Source organism: Nelumbo nucifera, chromosome 7 (assembly GCF_055504915.1).
Source record: "Nelumbo nucifera cultivar China Antique chromosome 7, China Antique-T2T, whole genome shotgun sequence".
NCBI classification, from domain to species: Eukaryota; Viridiplantae; Streptophyta; class Magnoliopsida; order Proteales; family Nelumbonaceae; genus Nelumbo; species Nelumbo nucifera.
Window position 1 is genome coordinate 9,367,548 of NC_142655.1, and position 11,700 is coordinate 9,379,247.

Below are 11,700 nucleotides of genomic sequence, written 5' to 3' on the forward strand. Positions count from 1 at the left end.
GCATGGGTCTATGGGAAGTGGATTCGAGTTCGAATTCCATCGGATTTTGGATTTTCATCCGACACTCCGAGTTCGATTGCATTTTCACACAGGCATAAGAAGTTAAGAACAAACATAATACAAGGCCGCAGGGTGATGGGAAAAGACATTTCTTTTTACCTATTCACCCTTTAACTTTTAAATAAATTACATTCGTTAATGGTCAAGGCCTCAAGGTTATTTGATTAACACGTAATGAATCCAATGATAAATATACTAACCCAATAGGAGTCCGTTTTTTCTTTGATCAGATTGGGGTGCATTCGAATTCGATTCGATTGGTAAATCGGATTATAGTTGCTCCATCCGAATTCAATCAATTAACGTAAAAAGCCCATCCGAGTCCGAGGGTAATTGAATCGGGCGTTGGATTTTCGGATATCATTGACATTCAGCGCTCAGACACCACGTGGTACACTTGTACCTGCGACCGGGGGTTTAACTTCCACACAAAAGGCCTTGAAAAGTAAAAAGTTCCGTGAGATCTTCAATTGGATGGTCCAAAACATAGTGTCATGGTTCAGGCAATCTAAGGTGGGAACAGTGTTGCCAACTCCGTGTTCCGGTTCGGGGTCACACGATCCGCATCGAGTAACGCGTACCTGGTTAGGTTAGCTCACACCTCGAAGCGTAAAGCAACGTTTTCGGACCGTTCGGACCGGAAACCGGTCACTTGAACGGTTCTGGGTTTACCTCAAACCGTCAATTAGGAAAAAAACTTTGAAAAAGTCAAAAAAACCATCGACCTGGCCGGTTGAACCATCAACCCATTTGACCCGAGCAATGCTTAGCAGTTTGGTATTTTATAAATTTTGTTTTTTATTTTATTTTAAAATAAAAATAACAAAAAATAAAATGACAAATATATCCTAACATCAAACCTTCTTACCTTCGAAAGTCTTAGCCTCTTAGGGTTTTGTTTTGCCAAACCCAAAACCAAAAGCCCCTTGCCCCCTTTAGGCGTTCGTCGAACATGACGGCGGTGATACATTGGCATCGCCCTTCCCAAAATCCGAGCAAGCACCCGCCGGCGACCAAAGTTGTAGTGGCAGATGGCGGCTAAAGCTTCAACTTCGAGTCTTTCACTCTTTCTCAACCGCATCTTGAAAGGAATGGCTCCGACGACTATCTTCGTTGCGGCTACTGGCGACCACTGTGATTTTTTAAGTAACTAAGTGAGTTGACGACCACTGTTCGGTTCAGAACCACCATTATTCAGTTCAGAACTTTAGATTTCAGTTCTTATCTCTCATTTAGCCATTTTAATGATTTTTAATCAACTCTTTTTTTTTTTTTTTTTTTTGCAATGCTATGATTTTTCAAGGAACCAAACCACCATTTGCGTTGGTGACCACTCCATGGGAGCTGAGAGCCACTACAAAATTTAAGGTTGAGGCATCCCCTATTTTTCAATTTTGATTTGAAGCTTAAACTGGTATATTTCTTTCTTATTTTAACTTTTGATGCTTAAAGCCTTAAAATCTGGAATTTAATATTCTATATAATGCATCTTGCATTGTTAGTACTTGGTAGTAATAATTCTAAAACAACATAGAGAAACAAAATTTTTTTGTCACATTTAGTTGGTATACTCTGTAAAATTCTCGGTTGTAAAATTTTTCAGTCAAAAATGCGAGGAGACTCTTTAGCTAGTTTTCTGAAATCTAAATGCTCAAGAAGACAAACTACTTTAGTGGTTTATGCCTGATTTCATTTGAGTTGCTTAATAGTATATATTTTAGTTTGAGCAGACAAACTACTTTAGTGGTTTAAGCCTGATTTCATTTGATTTGTTTAATAGTATATATTTTAGTTTGAGCAGACAAACTACTTTAGTGGTTTAAGCCTGATTTCATTTGATTTGTTTAATAGTATATATTTTAGTTTATGAGTTTAATTTTTGGTTGTTTAGCTATTTTACAATTTTATTTTTGGTTGTTTAGTTGAACTGTGTAATCATATATTCATATATTTTAGTTTCATTGGTTGTTTAGTTTAATTTTTGGTTGATGGGTGTTTGTGATTCTTATGTTGAATAGAGATGGAAAGAAGCACAAATAATGATCAATTTGATCTACAACCAACAACAGAGTTTATCTTCTCAAATGTTAGGGCCCTTAAAGTAGATCCTATTAGTGGAGCAAAGTCAATAACATGCATGTATTATCAAAAAACTTTTAAAGGGGGAGGCATTAATAGGATAAAACAACATCTTGCACAAAGAAAAGGAGAAATTGTAGTTTGTCAAAAAGAACCATATGATGTTAGGTTTAAAATGGAGCAATTGTTAAATGGAATTATTGAAAAGAAAAAGACTTCTAGCTCTGAATTTGGTTTGGATGGTGCTGAAACAAGTGATGATGTTGATGTTAGGGAAGTGCATCCATTTGGTACAAATGGAGAGAATTTGAGGAGTAATCAAGGGAAAAGTCAAATAAACCCTTATAGCCTGTTTGGTTGCTACGACGCGGATGAGAAATATGGAACATTTGGGTTAGATTCTTTGAAACCTGTGTTTGTTTGATGGAATGGTGTGAGAAACGATGGGATATCACATTTCAAAAACTGGGATGCGGGGTCTCACTAAAATGGTGAGACCTCGATGAGAAAAGAAAAACTTGCGACTCAACACCCTGTGACAGCCACCACAACACCAAACAGAACATGCCTCTAAACACCAAATGGTTGCCTAACCATTTTGAACAACACCAGACTAAACTCCCAATGGCCATCGTGACTCACCCACCATTTCAATTGACGACCAGGTTTCCGACCCCCAAATGCTTCTGTTGAACACCATTCTGATGCCAAAACCAACGGTCATTAATGTAATTAACCAATTTCCGATCCCCAAACTGAACATCCTCACATCAATTCCATCTCAAAAGAAAAGAAAACTAATGAAGTAATAGGCAAAAACCTAGAGGAGATCAGAACTTGTAGCACAAAGAGAGAATGTGTGTGTGTGTGTGTGAGAGAGAGAGAGAGAGAGAATGGGCGGGGAGATCAATAACTTCATCAAGGTATGGATCTTAGTTTTAGCATCTTTAAGCTTCCGTTTCATCTGTCTCTCCGATCCATCCGTCTCTCTCTTCCGTTTCATCTCCTTAGCCTATTTTTCTATCAAAATAAAAAAACAAAATCCATCGAAGGAAGACGATGAACAAAATCCATTTAGCCAAGCAAGTAGGCTTGTCAATGATACTTGAAATTTCATAACTTGATCCGATTATTATATATTTAGATGAAGTATTTATGTAATCAAATTTGGATTTTGCAATCTGCATCCAATTAATATCCAGAATTGCCACGTGCAAAATAGGTGCATGCTAACTAGTATATTATAGTGTGCATGTGTGCAACACATGACCCATGCCCTCAAATAGTTTTGACCAAATGGTAGATTTTACTAAAATCGAACATTGAATCATGGTTAAGTGATGGTTTAAACGGTTTAACTGACCAGGACAACGATGATCGCTTAATAATCAAATTAGATGTGTTTACATAAAATCAAATCAAATCCATCAGGTCAATGGCCCAAAAGATGTGTTTACATAATTGAATTGGACTTAGATTTTGCAATCTACATCTGATTAATAATTGGATGGGATTTGAATTTGGCTCCATTTGATCCGATTAAAATCCGAAATTGATTATATTATATTATAATATTTATTCATTTTAAAATATATTAAAATTATAAAAAAATTCTTATATTATATTATATAAATATATATGTATTTATAAAAAAATTTAGTATATTATATTTATATTAACTTTTTATTTTATTTTTGTATTTTACAAAATTAAAGTGGGGTCGGATTGTATTTCGTTCTATGAAGCAAATGACTTGAATAGGGGAGACCTTTTCTTACGAGTACTCTCTCTTTCTCTAATATTCTTTTCCTCACCGATTCACCCTCTTCCCTTTGTCACGGATTTTCTTTCTCTGCCTTCGCCATTTTCCATTTGCCTATGTTTTTCTTTGTGCGCCACTGTCATTTCATTCATCATTTAACGAATGTTGGTAGACTACTATTTTACCCTTTGTTTTTGTTGTAAATAAAGCAAAGATAATAAAACAACAAAAATATATCTTAAATATTTCCATCTAAAAATTTTTCTGCCCATTTTGCATATTTAAGTAAAAAGGGAATTTAAAGAAAAAAAAGAATGCTTTTGATTCAAATCAAACTCATATAACGCTCCATATCTACTTGCATACCACAACTGTCATTTTATACCTTTTAATTTCAAATGCAACAAAAAGCAAGATCAAGAAAAAATCTATGGTCAAGAAGAAGACACATGGCTTTGTAGGATCTATCATCCATTTCTATCAGATATCAGTTAGAACAAATGTGTATTGAATAAAAATTAGACTGACATAAAAATATATTTAATAAGGCTGACATGCCATTTAGGTGCAGTTTGATCATAAAAATTGCGATGTGCACAACTTATGTCAATGAACACTAATAGGGGGTGTCAATTGGACTGGATTTGGTTCAACCCGATCCAGTCCAATGTGAGCCCATTATAAATGGACCAGGTCCAATCCAACCCAATGAATATTTTGGATCAATTTGGACCGGTCCAATTCAATGTCTAGACCATCCAATTTGTTCAAATTCATTTTGATTTAGATTGGTTTCAACCCAAACTTGGTCCATTGGCACATATATTCTTATCTTATATCAATAAACCAGATATTGTCTTAATCCAACATAAATTTGTTAAGGGCGGACCAAGTCCAATCCAATCTAATAAATATTTTAGACCAGATTGGTCCAATCCAATATGTCTTGTTGATCCATCCAATCTATCCAAATTGATTTTGGATTGGACGGGGTCCAATCCAAAACCGGTCCATTGACACCCTTAAACACTAACACTAACACTAACAGATAGTTAATTTTGAAAAACAAAAAGTCACTGACAAGGGATTCCTTATGATGAATTTAAAAGAAATGCTGAGTCATAGTTTGTGCACATTCCATCTTTGTTTATAGAGGATAAACAATGTTAAGGCTGGTAATCCTATATCTAAATTTGATCCTTCAATATTTAAATTCATGTTGTACTCAGGTGGAACTTAGCTAATAAATAACATTAATGAATTGAATTAAAACGATTAAAATATCATTTATTATCAACATAATGATCTGAAAATTAATGACTTCGATATTGCGTATCATGAATAAAATGATTTGAAAATAACTTCTAGGAGGGAGACCTTTTCATATGGCGCCATGGATAACTTCTACAGGCTTGAACCTATGACTTTTATATATTTTATTTTTGAATCCCAAAGGCTGAACCAGTCATTTATCATTCCAGATTGCATCTCAATATCTCATCCATGAGTAATGACTCTAAAAAAGTGGATCATTCAAAGATTCTGTCTTATCAAAATGAGCTAGCCCGTGAGCTGGATCGAAGAGTATGAAATATATAGAAGACAGGATGATGATTCCGATCATAAATGCATTAAATTAGAAATTGTCTTTAGTCAAAAATTTGAACTCGAAATTGGACAAATTGATCAATTTGCAGAAACAACCTCAACTAAAACTTTTATTGATGCCAATGTGCCTTGATTATCAAAAATAGGATGTGTCCAAATCAATCAACTATTACAAATTAGAAACAAATGGAAAGTGTTAGCCTTGTTAAAGAATTCATACAAGCCACCCACTTAGACGCAATATAATATTAAATATACATTGCAACTCATTTATTTCTCCACTTTCAAGAGCATAAAAATCAGCCAAAAAGATGTATTATAAGCTGTTTGTTAACCAGTCATGAAAAAGAATAATTTATTACAAAATTAGGGTAAGTTTAAGAATAAATATATATAACTTGTAGCTGATTCTGATGCTTTGAAAAGTAGAGAAAGTAAAGGGTTGTAGGGTGTATTTATTGTTGCTACTATTGCCCAGCAATGCACTTGTTAAAGCAATCCAACCACAAAATCAAATAAATATGCATGTATGGGAGATTTTTTTTGGGCAAAAGCATGAGAGACTGAGGGTCTGTTTGGTTTGCAATTGGAATTGAAATCCTTTGGAATCAGAATTGGAATGATTTATTCCTATAGTTTGTTTGATTCAGACATGAATGAAAATGAAAATTGGAATCAGTAGAAATGAGATTTCATTCCCAAAGGAGGGGTAGGGAATGGCCATTCCCTCAAATGGGGGGAATGCCATTCTAACAGGAATGAGAATTCTAATTAATCAAACAGTTGGAATCGGAATAGCCCATTTCAATTCCGATTCCAGACCCCTATATAACTGCGAACCAAACAGGGCTTGAGTGTGTTTAAGAATAATAGAAAGAACTAAATTATGGTCAGCCTGAAAGGATGTGCTGTGTTGTGCCTTGAATTCATGGTTGTGACGTGCTCCATGACCCACAACTTTTATTTGTGAAGGAAAACCCAAAGGCTGTGTTTGGAAACAATGCAAATAAGTGTGAATGCAAATATGTAGAGTGTAAAACGGTCCATTTAAATTGCAAAGTTGGGTTAGTTTTGCATTGCCAAATTTACCTTCTTACGAAACAAACTTTTAGCTGTAATGGATACAAACACGAAAACAAAGCATATGTTTTTTTTTTTTTTTTATATTAAAAGCCCACTTGAATGCAAATTTACTTCTTTTTTATTATTGATGTACTTTTACATCTTATTATTAATGTAAATATGTATTGGAAAATGTGTTTTCTGGCATTTGTCAATGCATAAATGTAATGTTTCCAAACACAGACAAAAGTGAATCAGAGTGCAAATTTACCCTGAACCGGGACTTACACTCCATTTGCATCGTTTCAAATTTGGTATTAAGGATCAGTTTGGAAGGAGTACAAATGCAAATTTGTAGAGTGCAAATACATACAAAATAATACAAATTACAAGGTTTTACCCTCTACAAATTTGCATATGTATTCCTTCCAAATTGAGCCTAAGGAAAAAAAATTCAATTAGATCTATTGTGAATGTGGAGGGTCCGATATACCTTAAGGCTTAATTTGGAAGGAGTACAAGTAGAAATATGTAGAGTGCAAAACCTTGTATTTTGGATATATTTGTACTGTTCATATTTGTCTTTGTGCTCCTTTCAAACTGAGCCTTAAAGGGTATAAATACAAATGTGTAGAATGCAAAACTTTACATTTTGTATTATTTTGTATGTATTTATACTGTATATATTTGTATCTGTACTCCTTTCAAATTGATCCTGAGAAAAGGGTTTTAGGCGTAAAGGGTGCTAGGGTTTGAGAGACTCTGTTCATACTTGTGTTCCATTAATTATTGATTATAATGGATTTCTACTCCTCACATGGGTGTAGATATAAGGCCGAACCATGTTAAATCTCTTTGTGTTGTTGAGTTGCTCTATTCTTTTCATATTTTCTTTCTATTTACCAATCCGATTTAGATCTTGGGTTGCTATTTCGTAACAGAGTTGGGCATATAGCCTCATGGGCCATGGCCAGCTTGAGGGGTGTGGACTTCAAAGCCCTTGGAGTACTGGATTAAATGGTCAAGGGTTGAAGACTTGGATGGAATTCAGAACAAGGCAACCTATCTCCTTTTACAAAATTATCATGTAATTAATTATCCATTCTTAATTCCAAGATTTCTCGAACAAACTTTGCTTCGAAGTTCAAACATTTGACCTTGGAATTTGGACCAATTCCAATAACTGCAACTCTACTTCAAATGTTTGGATAATAAACTTCTCTATTTCCAGTTTTCCACATCCAAATGTTTGGACCACCTCCACTGACAAAAATATAAGAGATCAATTCCGCAGTCTTACATTGAACGAAATAATGGAGAATAAAAAAGACAAGTTCCTATAGTTGTAGCCACCGAAGGGCTGATTAAGAAAGATTCCCTACCATCAATCATCACTTCCATTATTTTTCTTTAATTATTGAAGCTTCTTGGCTGCCCACCGAGTTAATAAATGCACAACTTGAATGAACTTGTGATGGACGTCAAGCGTGGAAGCTAGTAATCTGGTAGACTAGTCAATTATCTTGTAGAACATGGCCCCATCATCTCTGGATTGATCTTATGGAGCTGTATTTGAGGGTGCTTTGTATAATCCTACTATGCTCAACACCACAACATGTTGGTCAGTTGGTGCTACATAGAGGGATCTCTTCTCTCTATATATATGAGAGCTACATGTCCATTCTCATCACACAGGGCGATTTAGAGCAAATTTGGTGCTTCAGTTTGCAGGAAGCTGACATTGCTTTGAAGTGGAAATATAATTCTCGAGACAAATATTTCCGAACAATGGCAGGTATACTTCTTGAGCTTATTCCTTATCTCTATGTTTTGTTAAGTGGGTCTCAGTAATACAAACCGTTCTATCTATTGGTGTTCAAATTCGTCTAATTCCTTGCTAAATCACAATCTATAGGTGTTTGCTATGGAATGCTAGGCAACAATTTACCACCCCCAAATGAAGCTGTGGATCTCTTTCAGAGAAACAACATTCGGAGGATTAGGCTTTATGCTCCAAATGATGCTGTCATTCAGGCGCTTAAAGGCACCAACATTGAACTGATGCTGGATGTCCCAAACAATGAACTTCAGCGCATAGCATCAGACAATCTCACTGCTGCCTATGACTGGGTCTACTACTATATTGTGAACAACAGGGCTGATGTGAAGTTCAAATACATTGTTGTGGGTAATGAAGTAAGCATGAATGACTGGAGATATGTCCTTCCTGCCATGAAGAACATTTACAGTGCAGTTCAATCAGCTGGCCTACAAGACCAGATCAAGGTTTCGACTGCGATTTACTCAGCAAACCTCAGTGATAGTTATCCTCCCTCCAGATCAGTTTTCAGAGGCGATTTGCTGCAATACCTACAGCCAATTGTTGGCTTCTTGGTGGAGAAAAGGGCACCATTGTTTTGCAATTTGTACCCTTATATCAGTTATCTTGAGAACCCAAGAGATATTAGGCTTGACTATGCCTTGTTTACTGCTCCATCGGTTCTTGTATGGGATGGCCAGTATGGATATCAGAACCTCTTTGATGCCCTGCTGGATTGTGTCTATGCTGCACTTGAGAAGGTGGGTGGATCCTCTGTGGAGGTGGTTGTATCTGAGAGTGGTTGGCCGAATGCAGGTGATTTTGCATCGACTACAGAAAATGCTCAAACTTATTTGAACAAGTTGATTCAACATGTGAAAGGGGGTACTCCTAGAAGGCCTGGTAGGCCCATTGAGACTTACATCTTTGCAATGTTTGATGAGAATGCCAAGACTGGACCAGAGAGGGAGAGACACTTTGGGCTATTCACTCCATATAAGCAACCCAAGTACAACATCAATTTCTACTAAGAGCCTATAAATGGGTGTTGTGTTCTGATCTTGAATAATATAATAGATGGGGCCAATGAGGCCTCTGTTTGTTTTATCTTAATTCTGCCATTTCTTTGAGATTATGTATTGAAATAAAGCCCATTCAGAAGCTTGTAATCTTTATAATGGTTTGTCTTTGTTTTTGTTATTGTTAAAATTTAATCTTTTAGGCCCTCGCTTTTCGGTAAGTTACTTACTTTATCCATGTTCTTTTATTTCCCAGGTAAATAAGACAATGACCATTTTAGTCATAAAAATCTATTATTAAATCAGGCATTTTTGTCCCATTCAAGTGTTGGCAACTTTTCCCCCAGGTGGGAAATTTCCCACCTGGGAGATGGGTATTAGAAAAATAAAATTTCCCTAATCCTCACATAAATCTAAAAAAAAGAACATGGGTTTCTTGATCAATGGAATTAAAATCTCATTGATCAACTCCCCCCCTCCCTCCCCCTAAATATCCAAAAAAAGAAAAGAAAAGAGTGGCCCCTTATATTTATCATTTGGTGAGTCTGTATGATTGCCACAAAATGACCCAAGCTTTATTGTTGGGATACATTTCATATGTTTTCTATATAAAGTAATATTTATTTGTCACAACTCGTTATATGGTGCTTAAAAATTACAAATTACTACCATATACTTTAGGAGTAGTGACATTACCCTCTGAACTTTTATTTGCAACCAAGACCTTCCTGAACTTTCAGATTCCAACAAAGACCTCTTCTCTATTAAGTTGAGTGATAGAAGAAGTTAATTTACCAAAATAACCACTCAAGAAACTTGTATATAAAATGGAAATTGCAACAAAAAAAAAAAAAAAAACAAAGAAACTTCTATGAAAATCTAGATTTGCAACAAATACAACATGCAATTAATATCAATTAAACTATTAACAAATGAAAATTGAAAAAACACTAAAAAATTAGTTGGAAAAAGGATAGTATGGGGATTTATAGAAGTTCAAACAGTCACATGAGAATTTATTTTTCAAAGTTAACTGATAGAATGCTAACGGAGGAGGTCTTTATTGGAATTTGAAAGTTTGGGGGGGTAATTGTCACTACCCCCAAAGTACAGGATAATAATTTGTAATTTATCTTAAAAGTTATTAGCATTATTAAATATTAACATTACAAAACTGAAAAGGAAATAGATAGAAGTTAGGCCAGATCTATGGTGCATCAACTACGTACGTTGTGAAGCAAAAAACTTGAGCCTGACAATGTTACAGTTGAATCTTTAATTTTGTTAAAATCTTTAATGATAAACACACCTTGTAAAAATATGAAATAATGAAAAAAATAGAATGTGATGATATTTTTAAGTCCATGGATATTTGTTGTACATCAGAATGGATAATACATCCCTAAACCCCAATCCCTTATTTTGATAGGCGTTATCATTGATTCCACTAAACAGCTATAAGGTTCAGCTAATTTGAATTATGATTATGGGGTATATGTACTTGATGACTGATGTGAGGTTTCGTTATTAGTTACACAACCCCTAGCACAGCCATTAAATACAGCTAATTTGGACTCTTTACCAGCAAATCAGCTGATACCTTCTTCCCTAATCATTATTCTTGACAATTTTCATAGATTCTTGCTCAAAGTTAGATATAGATTTGTATTTCATATGGCTCAATGACTCAAAATTGAGTATTGGGATTGCAGCAACAAAACTGAGTACAGAGACTTTAGTTTTTTTGTGAAGGTGGAGAATCCATGGTGAAAGAGATAAATAATGTTTGAGCTTCCAATGATTCTTCTTCTTGTAGCAAAAGTAGTTCACCATTTTTTGTTTCCTCTTTGGTGGTTGAATGCTCCAAGAACCTAAACAATGCAAAGAGTCTTATAATGTAAAATCTCTTTATTTCCTTTTGAAGGAAGCTCAAATACAGATTAAAAAAAAGAAGCTAAACTTAATCAAATTACTGTCACATTAGGATCATATGACTGTAAAATCACACCATATAACTGTTATACTATCAACCATCTCTAATGATTCCATCGGCAGATGTTAATGTGATAAAAACCATGATGGGCGGCCAATTTGGACACATCAAGAAAAGCAAATTGGTTAACTCTCTTGAATAGCTAGCCATTTGTTTAACTTTCCAGTCTATTGGTCACCTTTATTAATGTTTTCCATAAGGCTCAGTTTAGAAGGAGTATAAATACAAATATGCAGAGTGCAAAACTTTGTATTTTGTATTATTTTAGATATATTTGTACAGTACATATTTGTATTTG

At 34.9% G+C, this 11,700-nt stretch overlaps 1 protein-coding gene across 3 annotated transcripts; it reads left to right on the forward strand.

Moving 5' to 3' along the window:
* The first annotated feature begins 966 nt into the window (after positions 1-966).
* On the forward strand, positions 967-9,631 carry LOC104613460 (glucan endo-1,3-beta-glucosidase, basic vacuolar isoform-like). 3 transcript variants are annotated; one of them, XM_088891955.1, is made up of 4 exons: positions 967-1,214; positions 1,364-1,428; positions 8,296-8,366; positions 8,487-9,631. In XM_088891955.1, the coding sequence occupies exons 3-4, from the start codon at positions 8,360-8,362 to the stop codon at positions 9,419-9,421; spliced, it is 942 nt and encodes a 313-aa protein (XP_088748081.1). In that variant the 5' UTR covers positions 967-1,214; positions 1,364-1,428; positions 8,296-8,359; the 3' UTR covers positions 9,422-9,631. The 3 variants fall into 3 exon arrangements, with proteins under 3 accessions (XP_088748081.1, XP_088748082.1, XP_010279587.2); XM_088891956.1 differs by lacking the exons at positions 967-1,214; positions 1,364-1,428 and adding an exon at positions 1,456-1,474; XM_010281285.3 differs by lacking the exons at positions 967-1,214; positions 1,364-1,428 and having other exon boundaries at positions 6,737-8,366.
* The last annotated feature ends 2,069 nt before the right edge of the window (positions 9,632-11,700 follow it).

Coding starts and splice junctions, on each gene's coding strand:
- LOC104613460 (XM_010281285.3), top strand. CDS start 8,132: ATGGAGCTGTATTTGAGGGTGCTTTGTATAATCCTACTATGCTCAACA. Junction 8,367..8,486: donor ATATTTCCGAACAATGGCAG/GTATACTTCTTG, acceptor CACAATCTATAG/GTGTTTGCTATGGAATGCTA.